Raw genomic sequence first — 12,856 nt, 5'->3', positions numbered from 1 at the left:
GAAATGAAATTTAGTTTTTCTGTTTTTTCTCAAATGTCCTCAGAAGAAACTGCTTACTCTACTTGAATAAACTTTTTTTATTGCACTGGATGTACTACTTCTGCATTTTGTTGCCAGATCAAGAGTATATCTCTGTGTCAAAGCAGGGGAAAAACTGAATCCATTTTGTTCAGTACAGCATTCTGAAATTTTAATGTGTGAGAAATGCCTCTGGTTTTAAAAGAAAGTGAAACTCGGCACTCCAGCTAATATAGTTAAGCTAAAAGTTTAATTCCATTTTATTTGGTGACTGGTCCTCCTACTGGATTCTCTACCTGTGAGTCCTCTTTATCTTTGAAGAAGGACACTTTATCTTGATAACTGTGTGAATATAATAAATAAAACTTACTGTCTCATAGAGTTAATGATAGTATGTTGAAATGCTGTCAACTAACTGCCTGCAGTACTGAAGGAGTGACTCATTTTGTTAGTGATAAAATTTAAAAGAGGGAGCAGATCCTCACGTGGTGTAAATATTCACAGCTTCATTCATTTTAATTACATGTCCACTTACAGTTGCTGAGGTTCTGGCCTATAAAAGAGATAAAATCTGCATTGATGTAACACTGACAATTTTGAACGCTTGTGTCAGGAAATATAAAATTTAGAGTTCTTTCAGTAACCTTGGCTTACTCTCATTGCTCACTGAGATGTTGTATTTTTGACCACTAATGTTGTTATGTTGACACATAATATACTTGATATATTTGATTCATGTCTATGATCAGATATATGTGCATAATTTGCATTCATTTCAGTAAGAGTGGCCATATCTGAATACAAATTTGTCATGGTATATATGCAGCATGGCTGCTTTAAATTGTAGGCACTCTATTTTTATATAAATAAAAAGTAGAGAGCAGTTCTCAAACAGAAATATTATAGAAGAGGCATGGCTGAAAGGAGTGTTTCAGAGGAGCTCAACTAACAACATGACTGATAGATTTTTTTTTTTTTTTGGTGGCTATTTGAAAAGTATGAATGAATCCTGGGGCGATAGATGAGTAGACAAAGAGCAGCGGTTTGCATAAAGGTGAATAATTAAATATATCCCACACCTATGTAGTTTATCGCATGGCTGTCACCTTCTCAGACATTTCTGGTATGTATTATTAAATGTGCACCCCCCCTACCCCCCCCAAATGTTATGCAAGTTAGGGTCTCTTGGAGGCCCCCCCCCCAAAAGCACCTTATGGGGACCAGAAACAGATTTGGCTGTGACAGACCAAACAGCATATTGTAGACACTTGTCTTATTTGTATCCTAATGTTATTGCAGTCTTTGTGATAGGATTAAATTCCTTTGGATATTCCTGTGACGCCCACATGATGATATTACAGGGTGTTAAAAAAAGTTAATACATAGCTTTGCTCATAGCAGCACAGATTGTGTACACCTGCTCCTGTGTCATTATTCAGTCAGATTAGACTGGAGATTTAGCAACATATACCTAAGGCTAACATGTCAAAGCTTACAACTCCCTTCATTAACATTGTATTTATTAGTGCAAATAAATTAATCTCTAAATAATTAAAATTTGCTGTGGCATAAAATATAACTGTGTTAAGCAGTGTTAAATTTTAATTTAAAATGTAAGAAGAATTATTGCTTATGTGAAGCTTTGATATTGGATTTGATGGACCAGTAACTTTTTCTGAGATGGAAAATCTTCCACCCGTATTCTGTACTTATTATGTTAAATGTCAGTCTTGCATTGTGGGAACAATGTATAACGGCATCCTGTCACGTCTTTCTTTTTCAAAGCTGAGTCATTCATAACAAAGGGTACACTACTTCCACAAGGGTACTTTCTCAATAATAGAAGCAAATACCTGCATGTGGAGAAGGTTTCTCTTTACTCAGAAAAAGGGATTTCTCCCTCGCTCGACATCTATAAGGATTGCATCTACACCATTGAAGTCAGTGGGATTTTCCACTTATTTCAGTGAGTGCAGGATTAAGATTGGATGGGTGACATTTTATGACCTCTCTTACGCAGGAGGTCAAACTACACAATTGTAAATGGTCCTTCTTGCCTTAAAATTCTTTGGGCCATATCTTCAGCTGATGTAAATGAGTGTAGTGCTACTGAGTTCAGTGGAGCTGTACCAGTTTACACCCTCCACAGAGCTGGCCATGTGAATCTCTGAAACTTTCATTTTACTATAAATGGGAGAAATCCTTCTCTTGTAACAAAATGCAAACAATTCAGTAGCAAAAGAGAAGGTGTTGTCTAGCTGCTAAGTGCAAGACATCTGGCTTTTTATTTCTAACTTTGTCATAAACTTGCTGTATGACTGTGGAGCAAGTCTCTTAATGTCTTTTTACTTCAGTTTTACCTGTAAAAGTGTGGTAACATTTACCTATCTGACATGGATGTTGTGAAGTTTAATTCCTGAAAGTTTGTAAGGTTGTTTGACATTCTGGGATGCTAAGTGCTACCAAAGTGCAGGTTTTGTTTGTTATTTGTTACCATATTGTTAACTGTCTACTGTTGGCAAATACACTTCTGTACAAGTCTATCAGTGGGGCAGATGTCTAGGTTACATACAGACCGACATTGCCAGCGGTGCCATGTGTGCAATGTGGTGAGTTAACTGCGGTCAGTGAGAGATTCTGGTATTTGGGGCCTTTTAGACCCAATCTGACTCCAAGCTACTGCTGCATACCCCGCTTTCATTTTATTTTAGCCCCTAGTACTTTTGCATCCTATGCGTATCATTTCTCAGCTTGAAAGCTCAGCCGGTCGTGACATTAAGGAAATAACATTTTAACGGAATAGGCTCTTACCACAACATATGGAAACACAAGTGTGTTATATATTTCTCAGCTGTGTTGAGTTCAGGGAGACTTAAACTTTTGCTCTATTATGCCTATTACTACTACTTTATGAAAATCTAGTTATTGCATCAAGAAACACTGAAAAAACACAGTGCAAGTTTGTTTAACTCTTTAAATAAAAATGAAGGAAATGGTAGGTTAAATGTTTGAAAATGCACCCATTTGGTGATGAGTTACTGTCTGTGTTAAGACAGGATTTTTTCTGTGCAATAGCTATTCTACTAACTCAAACATGGTCATGGCATCTTGAAAATTCTTTGTTTAATATTGTATACATAGTATAATTTGGTCCATTTGTACAAAAATAGGCACGTTTACTATTGTACAGAACACCTCGAATAAGTAAATGCTTAGTGCATAGTTTTACTGCATTTTTTTTTAACTAATTGCTAAAAGTATCTGATACAGAAGTTAAGTGATATGGACAATTGGATAAAAAGCCCCAAACAAAAGTATCTTCTGCAACATGCTGAGCGCCTCCTGTAAGGCGGAACATGGAGCTTGCTCAACTCTGAGAAAAGTCAATGAGCAATACCCTACTTCAGTGGAGTTGTTGATGCAAGGCAGGCGCAGTGGGAGGTGAAGTTGTTCAGTCTTACAACATTTTCACCAATTCCCATTTATGAAGTGCATTAGTTCCTTTCACGAAAATTGCTTTTTAAGTGCCGAGTATTCATATTTATATACTGTTATGTGTCAGCATTAGTGAGAATGGTGCTTTATAGGCAAATAAGATGAAGTTGCTGCCCTGAAGGTTAGCTGACTAATCTGCACTATATATTAGAAATTGTGTACTGTGTTTTGCTTTAACAAGATACTTTGCCTTCTCTTGCTCCCAAATTGTTAATGAAATAAGGTAAATAGATTAATGAAATAAAAATGTTGTACAAATACATGGAAAAGTGTACACACGCATGGCTACCTAGTTTAGCTACTGAATTTTGACTTTGATAGGAATCAATAGCTGATATTTTCCCTTGAAACAAACACATTTACATAAGTATGTTCAAGAAGTATATTCATTATTGGTAATTGAGATTTTTATCAAAAATTTCCTCATATTTGGGGTTTTTTCCCTAGCTACTGATGACTTGTGATTAGGTGAGACTCTCAGCTTTCATTTAATAAAAAAATATAAGTGTCTATCCCTCGTGGTTGTGGTGAAAAAGCTTGAAAATGTTACCCAGTTGTACCCTTAACATTCAAAAACCAGAAGACCAATAAAAGAAAACTACCACATTTTATTATTTTCTTAAAATCTCATGACTTTTAAGCAAATCTCATTATTTTTGAGGAGGGGGTGACTCATGATTTTTGAATGCTAAGGGATTGGCAGTATTGTAAAATTGTGTATGGTTTAGGGATAATAAATTATGCATTTCCAGGTTAAGTGAAAGATCATTTTTATTTAACAACTTTTGTTTAAAAATCTCATGTCTCCTTAAAATGGGTACAGAAGTGGAAGCTGAACATTGTTTAAATAAAACTTCTCTAGTGTATTTTCTTTGCTCCCACACACATCTGTGTATAAGAGTTTTTTTAAGGGATTGATGTGCAGTCAATCAGCATGCACTGAAGAATAAGTCATGTTAGTCAGCAAAGTATGATTACAGATCCCCCCAAGAGTTCAATTATCTTATGGTATCCTTACTATGGGATTGCTTCCTGACTCTTTCTAGGATTGCTTCCAGTCTTTTTATGTTGAAACATAATTTAAAGTAAAATACAGTGGTCTCTGGAGTGTTCTAGTCATTCCTAGAATTTTTCAACTGTAAAGTGTATAGTTAAAGTTCATTTCATTTTAGAATAATTTAAAGTCACCATTACGGTGCTTCATCTTGATCTTATCAAATTAGCATTAACATTCCTGCAATCTAGTGGATCTGTTTAATATCTCACTGGGATTCTAAACAACCTTCTTTTAAAAATAAATTTAGATTAATTTGTATTAGAAGACGCTGATGCTTTTGTAATTATACCCTGTTTTCTTGCCTTAGTTGTATAAAGATAACTGTAAATTTCAACTCTGAAAGGCACTGTAGAGTAGTGGTATATAAATCCAGAACTAATGTTCAATTCTGTGTACAACCCTACTGTTAAATATATTGTCTCCTGCAATGTTTTCTTTAAAATGAGTCAGAATCCACTCTTGCTCCCAGCCTGCCATTATTAATCCTATGCAGAGTACAAAACTTCATATGAACTAAAAAAGAAATACATTGAGATCACATTACTAAACCTGCATTATAAGATGTTCATGCTGCTAGAGAACGTTTACTGCAGAGAGAGATTAAAAGGAACTTCACTGAAACTTTCAAATGTTCAATCTTAAAGATTGTGGCCTGATTTTTTTTCCGTCTCAGGAAAGGGTAGGCATGGTCATCCCAGTACTCCACCTCCTGACTATCCTCCTGGGTTAATTTAAAACATTGGATCCTGCTAACACCTACATGTTTACATGAGTCAGTAACTGATTGCAACATACTACATTTGTGGGTAACTGGCATTACAGGCTTTTCTTTGCCCTATTACTGGGATGTCTGAAGAGCAGTAATTAGGCTTTTGTCTAATTTAGGTTACTGAAAAAGTTTAAATGAAGTTCTGCCTATTTGGAGGTGCACACTCAATGCTTCTTTCTTATGGGCCACCAAAACTTCATTACAGGCACTGCTTTTTCTGCTCAAGTGGTAAAATTCTTTTCTGAAGCAGATATTAGTCTTTTAATCCTGTGAGAATTAAACAGGTGGAAAATCATTTGAGTCTGGGAGTGAAAGGGTGGAACTTGTAATTAACTATCCCAGAAAACAGTTGAGCCAGCTGGGCAGGAGACCAGTGCCTTATATGATCCCAGAGGAAGGGAGCATTGCGTTTGCAAACCCAAATAAAAATAGAAATTAAAGAAACGTGGTTTGAATTAAATCTTTTTTTCCCCTTAGGACTTTATAAAAGAAACATTTTCAGAGTTCTGCAGGATAAAGGTTTCTGTATATGTATGATAGCAATTCAGTATTTGCAGTTGAAACTTTTCTATTTTGTGACCAGATAGCCTAAATGCTAAAAAATCATGAGTCATCCCCCCCACCCACCCACCCACAAAATATATATAGTAACAGGGCAAGGCCAGATGCCTATAGAAAAGTAGTGGGAGATAGATATATTCGCTCCAGGCTAAACAAATCCCTGGTACCAGGATAAGTGAAATGGCAGCTGCTCCAGGTCAATTAAGACACCTGGGGCCATTTAAGAACTTTCCAGAAGGCAGGGAGAAGGCTAGGTTGATTGGGACACCTGAAGCCAATCAGGGGCTGGCTGAAACTAGTTAAAAGTCTCCCAGTTAGTCTGGTGGGTGTGCATGTCAGGAGCTGTGGGAGGAAGTTGCGCTGTTGGAGAGACTGAGTAGTACACACCATATCAGGCACAAGGAAGGAGGCCCTGAGGAAAGGGGGAAGTGGAGCTTGAGGAAGTGAGGGCTGCTGTGGGGGAAGTAGCCCAGGGAATTGAACATGTCATGTTTCTAAAAGGTCAGCTACCATAGCTGATACTATTAGGGTCCCTGGGCTGGAGCCCGGAGTAGAGGGTGGGCCTGGGCTCCCCCCGCTTTGACCCCTGATTAATCACTGAGACTGGGAGACAACAGAGACTATGTAAGGAAGGATAGCTTCTCCTCAACTCCCTCACTGGCTTATGATGAAAATGGCTCAGTAGACTGTGACCCTTGTCTCTAGAGAGAGACGGGTTACGTGGAGGGTCACATTGAGCCTCTGAAGGTAGCGAAATCCGCCAGGAAACACGGGACCCACAGAGGCAAGGACAGAGCTTTGTCACTATATATATATATATATATATGACAAAGCTCTGTCCTTATATAGGCTTAAAATCATGAGCGTTTGGGGTTTTGTTTTGTTTTTTAAAAGAACATGGTATCTTTTTGTTTGCTGTTTAGGTTGGGGGCGTTTAGCTTACATCCACTTTGCATTTTTCAAGCATTTCTCCACATCCAAAAGCTAGAAAACATTTTGCTGTTGTGTTTTGTTGGAAGCTGAGATTCTCATGCAATCTCAACTCCAGCAGCTTTTACAACTTTTACAAAGCACAGATTAATCAGAGAAACTCAGTGCATGTAATGTATACAACATATTCTGAAAAGAGCAGGCATTCATTAAAGTTTGAAATTGTTCAAGCCTCTAACTCAAAATCCTAAAAATATTGAAGCACAGGACTGGCAAACACTAGGGAGGAGACTAATAGAAAGCTTTCAGTGTTCAAAGAATACCAAGTAGTAGGGTTGGTAATAAAAGTATTACCATGTACCCACCAGTACGCCCCTGGCCCCCAAATCTACTACAGAGGGCATGGAACTGAGTGAGCAAGAAAGTTGGGCATCAGGAGAGAAGGGGATTCTGGAACTGGTGATTTGGTAGGAGGTGGTGGGGTGAAATGAGGCTATTGTACATAGGGTATAGTATATCTAAAATGTCTGCTGCCCATGGGGGTGGCTTCCATATTATGTTCTCATAACCCACATTCTCTTTTTTTTTTTTTTTTTCTTTGTGGCTCATGGGGAGAGGAAGCAGGATGTATCTGATGACACTCAGACCTACTTATCTTTTACTATATACAGCCACCACCAAGACAGCCCAGGAGTGGGACTAAATCAGCTCATGGATGGAAGAACAGCTGGTTGAATCTGAGTAAGACAGAGTTTATGTTGGTGGGCAGAGGAAAGCACACAGAAGAGTTTGTAGCCACGGTGCATTCTCCTTTGGGTTGAAAGCACATATCCACAATTGATCAATTCAGACTCTAGTGTAGGCATGTTCCAGTAGTCCTGGCTGACATTAATCTCTAACATAGCAGCCTCTGTGAGTAACGCTTTCTCCAGTTGGCTAGCAGACTCTGTCGCATCCTGGTGGACTGTGACTTAGCCTCAGCTATTCAAATGTCTGTCAACCCCTTTCTGGACTGCAGCAATGCAAGATACCTGTGTGACGGGTTGGATCACAGAACCCCCTTGGGGCTTCCAACTGATGTGCCAAGACTACTTCTGTCTCTGCTTTCCCTGCCAACTTGGGACTCCAGAGCCCTGCCTGGCTGTGCCAGACACGCTTGCCGGCCACAAACACAGACCCAGGCCTGAACCACATTCCACAAACTGCCAGCTTAACTGAAAGCAGCTGAAGAAGTGTTCCTGTCTTTAACACTTAGATGCCCAACTCTCAATGGGGTCCAAATTCCAAATAAATCCATTTCCCCCTGTGTAAAGCTTATACAGGGTAAACTCATAAATTGTTCCCCCTCTATAACACTGATAGAGAGAGATGCACAGCTGTTTGCCCCTCTCTTCCCACATATTAATACAGGGTCAGCAACCTTTCAGAAGTGGTGTGCCGAGTCTTCATTTATTCACTCTAATTTAAGGTTTTGCGTGCCAGTAATACATTTTAACGTTTTTAGAAGGTCTCTTTCTATAAGTCTATGATGTATAACTAAACTATTGTTGTATGTAAAGTAAATAAGGTTTTTAAAATGTTTAAGAAGTTTCATTTAAAATTAAATTAAAATGCAGAGACCCCCCTCAGACCCGGGCAGTGTGAGTGCCACTGAAAATCAGCTCACGTGCCGCAGGTTGCCTACCTCTGTATTAATAGATACGCTGGGTTAATTAATAAGTAAAAAGTGATTTTATTAGATACAGAAAGTAGGATTTAAGTGGTTCCAAGTACTAACAGACAGAACAAAGTGAATTACCAAGCAAAATAAAATAGAACACGCAAGTCTATGTCTAATACAGTAAGAAAACTGAATACAGATAACACCTCACCCTCAGAGGTGTTCCAGTAAGCTTCCTTTTACAGACTAGTCTCCTTCTAGTCTGGGTCCAGCAATCACTCGCATCCCCTGAGGTTACTGTCCTTTGTTCCCGTTTCTTTCAGGTATCCTTTGGGGGGTGGAGAGGCTATCTCTTGAGCCAGCTGAAGACAAAATGGAGGGGTCTCCCAGGCACTTAAATAGACTTTCTCTTGTGGGTGGATACCCCTCCCTCCCTCTGTGTAGAATTCCAGCTACAAGATGAAGTTTTGGAGTCACGTGGGCAAGTCACATGTCCATTCATGACTCAAAACGTACAGGTAGCAGCCATGGTTCACATGCTACCGTGAACGTCCTCACATAGACTTCCTATGTGGATTGGAGCCTTCCAAGATCCATTGTCCGTTAAGTGCTTCTTGACTGGGCACTTAACTTGCAAATTCCTTTCTAAAGAAGCTGACCAAATACCTTATTAAGGTTATTTAAAATCAAACAAGTATACGGCCAATATTCATAACTTTGAATATAACAAAGACACATGCATACAAATAGGATGAATCTATTCAGTAGATCATAACCTTTACATAGATATGTTACATGGCATATGTAGCATAAAACATATTGCAGTTATGTCATATATACATTCATAAGCATATTTCTATAAAGCCTTATGAGGTGCACCATCACAACCTGGGTATGAAGCCTTCATTGCTTAGGCAACTCCAACTAATACAGAATACAGCAGTATGTCTGCTCAGCAACACAGGCTACCACAAACACATTCAAATTGTTGTCCTCTCTCAACGCTAGTTTCCCATAGAATATCAAGTCAAGTTCTGAGTCCTTACCCTCGAAGTACTCCATGGCCTGGGTCCAGAATACCTAAAATATCACCTATGTTTCCAGGATGAAGGCCATGGTTGACAACTCTGGTCCTAAGGCGTGGAATTCTCTACTATAAGGGTAAAGCTTGTCAGTTCAGGAGACAGAACTTTTTTGGAGGCTTGCTTGAGACTGGAACAAACTCTCACAGGAACTAAGGACCATCACAAACCTCACCACCTTCTGCTCCAAGAGCAAGGTGCACTTCTTCAACCTGCCTTCTCTAACTTACCTCCCGCTTTGGAGAGGATGAGAGAGAATGAACCACATGTGACAGATGGAAGTCATGTCCTGTAATACACCACTGGAAGTTGCTCAGATATGTGTGTACACTGAGAGCAGAATAAGAACCTATTTAAAATAGTGCAGAATAGAACAGAATTTGAATAGTCAAGATGCCAGTATTTGTATACAGATTTAACGTGAATATACTGTTTTGTTCCATTTTTAGAAAGTACATTACCCTTAGTAACAAAGGTGTTAGATTCACTTCATTTTAAAGACAAGATTTCATAGACTAATATAACCCAAAACAATATGACTTTGCTGTGAGGTACTTCAACATCTATATTGTGATTTTTTGATAACATTAAAGCCTTGCAGTTGAAAAAAGGACTATAGGGTGCTACTTCAGTATTGTGGTTGTAACCTGATATAATTTGGAACTGAAATGTTACTCTTGATATCCTGTTATTTGCATCATTGCTTGTCTATATATAGCCTCGCAAAACCCTAGACCAGTTTTCCAGCTGTTCCTAAATTTTTTGTGGTAGTGAAGCCATTGACTTACCACAAAAATGTTTACTTCAGATTTGTATAGTATCATTGACCCTATGGAGGATTTGCCATCCTTTAATGCTATGGTTCATTACTTCTACTTCACCATTCTTGTATTTATTGACATTAAACTTTATTTAGCTTCTATATTCGTAAGAATATTTTCCTACAAAGGCTTTTTGGTAGATGAAGGTATGTTCTTTTTTCTGTGCAATACAATACATTGAAAAGTACTGCATCTATTATGTAGTCTATGGAATTTGGACGATCTTAGCAGTTTCCTATAAATTGGCACAGATGGTTTATGAAGCCCATTACTGTCTTTAGCAGAGTTAAGTATTTTAAGTTTTCAAAAATCAAGTGGAAAATAGCTTGTTTGCTAGAAGGAAAATTTAAAATGTGACTGCATAACTATAGCCTCATTCAACAGAGACCTCACCCTTTATGCCCAACTTCACTATTCACGGTACATTAAAACACCTGTATTTCTGGTGACATAAACCTGGTAGCATGATTCTCTGATATACTTTGTACCCCTCATCTTCCCAAACAAAAAAAACAGGCACACATGCTATTTTTGGAGAAACCTGAGTAATTGGTGTTGAGACAGGGAACCTGCAGATATAAGTATTACAGTAGAAACTCACTAAGGGTATGTCTACACTGCAATTAAAAACCCTTGGCTGGCTCAAGCCAACTGACTAGTGCTTGCAGGGCTCAGACCAAGGGACCATTTAATTGTAGTGTAGACATTTGGGCTTGTGCTGCAGCCTGAGCTCTGGGTCCCTGTGCTCTCACAGGGTACTAGAGCTTAAATGTCTACACTGTAATCAAACAGCCCCTTAGCCTGAGTCCGGTGGCATGGGCTAGCCATAGGTTTTTAATATCAGTGTAGACATAACCCTTTGGATCTGATCCAAAGCCCATTGAAGTCAATAGAAAGACTCCCACTAATTTCAGTGTGCTTTGAATCAGTCCTTAAGGCCCCAAGCCTGCAAGTGTTTTTCTGTGTGCTTAACTTTGTGCCTCTGAGAAGTCTCATTTGAGCAGTTACTTCAATGGGATTACCCACATGTATAAGGGTAAGCACGTTCTTAAGTATTTGTATGATCATGCTGATAACTGTGAAACCCATTGGTAATCACCTCATTTTGCAAATGATTAAGTAGGTGAATATAATGTAACAAAGATACTGCATCACAAAATATGCTTTCATTTATTTTGACTTATCGTTTGACAATAATATATTGTAGCTACTACAGAAGTAGCTACTCTGGTATACTACGTTCACAAAGTGTATTAAATTAAGTTTTAGTGATATGCAATCTTACTATACACCATGTTATAGCTGAGAAATTTGTGAGACTGATCAATTTTATGCATCAGCAATGTAAAAATTTGGGTTTGTCTACTATTCATTAAGAAATTTCAAAGAATTACTTTTTAAAACCCTGCAGATATGTGATTTGCTTTAACATTGATCATTCTCCACAAAAAATAATTCATAGGGAAATCTCCTATCCTGGTTATCCTGGCTTCTATAAAACACACAAACCATGAAACGTTCATTACCCAAAATTTTCTTGTCTCTGGCAGTATTGCTCTTAACTTGTTGAACGTGTACTTTTTAATTTTAAGGCTGTCATTAAAGTTTATTGTGAACTAGCTTGTTGGTGGTTTGGCAGAGATTTCCTCAATTAAAAGGAATGCAGCGATTATTTATTAGCTGTTTATTATCTTTATTGTTTCAGTACCTTTGTCTACAACTTATTGTACACATTTGAGCCTTTAAAACTTATACAATGAGTAAGGTTGTACGATGATCACTTAAAACTGGACTTGGACTGCATGTGTTCTCCAGTAACTTGCCAGAAAGATCCTTAGTAACTGGAGGTTATTAGTTGCTTTGCCTGTCTCCCCACCCTCCATTTAGTACAAAGGCTTCTTTGTTAACTGCTTTAACTCTGACTAAACCTACCCTCTGAATGCGGAGAGTGACAACGTGACCAACTATATCTGTGTAGTTCCTTTTAAGGAACTGGGTCTGGGTCTGAGTGAAGAGCAGGTGTCCGAAGAGGAGGCGCACAACCTCACAGATGGCTTCAGCCTGCCTGCACTCAAGGTAATCCATCCTAGAAGGGAGAGTGCATGCTTACGTATACAGACTCATGCAAATCCATTTCAGTTGTGACAATGCCCTGCTGTTTCTTGTTTCAGATATCTGATTTTTCTCTCCCTACTTGTGTCAGTCTGTAGTAATAGAATACATTTAAAGAGCCCTGAGTGAGATTCGTGAATGCTCCAGAAGCTCATCTTGCATATTTTTACAACTATGGGCTTTTCAGAGGATTTCATTTAACATTTAATTAAAGAAATGATGTGCAGTGCAGAATGGGGTGTTGAGTTGTCTAAATCATTCTTTTATTTAATAAAAAAAATTGCCATTCACAAATCAGTCTCTTCCCAAATGTTGTATTTAAAGCTATGATTTAATTTAATCAGTGATGAT

General features: G+C 38.3%; 1 protein-coding gene across 6 annotated transcripts in view; it reads left to right on the top strand.

Annotated features, from left to right (window-relative positions):
• VEZT (vezatin, adherens junctions transmembrane protein) overlaps positions 1-12,856 on the top strand; it is a 91,286-nt gene that overhangs the window by 54,257 nt on the left and 24,173 nt on the right. For all 6 annotated transcript variants that reach the window (XM_084648652.1, XM_084648657.1, XM_084648654.1 and 3 more), the window contains one exon: positions 12,322-12,469. In XM_084648652.1, the coding sequence (XP_084504778.1) occupies positions 12,322-12,469 (148 nt within the window). The remainder of the gene's footprint in view (positions 1-12,321; positions 12,470-12,856) is intronic.

The sequence above is a fragment of the Lepidochelys olivacea genome (genome assembly GCF_965140295.1).
Source record: "Lepidochelys olivacea isolate rLepOli2 genome assembly, chromosome: 1".
Classification (NCBI taxonomy): Eukaryota; Metazoa; Chordata; order Testudines; family Cheloniidae; genus Lepidochelys; species Lepidochelys olivacea.
The sequence above is the reverse complement of the archived record's forward strand: the minus strand, read 5'-3'. Positions and strand labels throughout refer to the sequence as shown.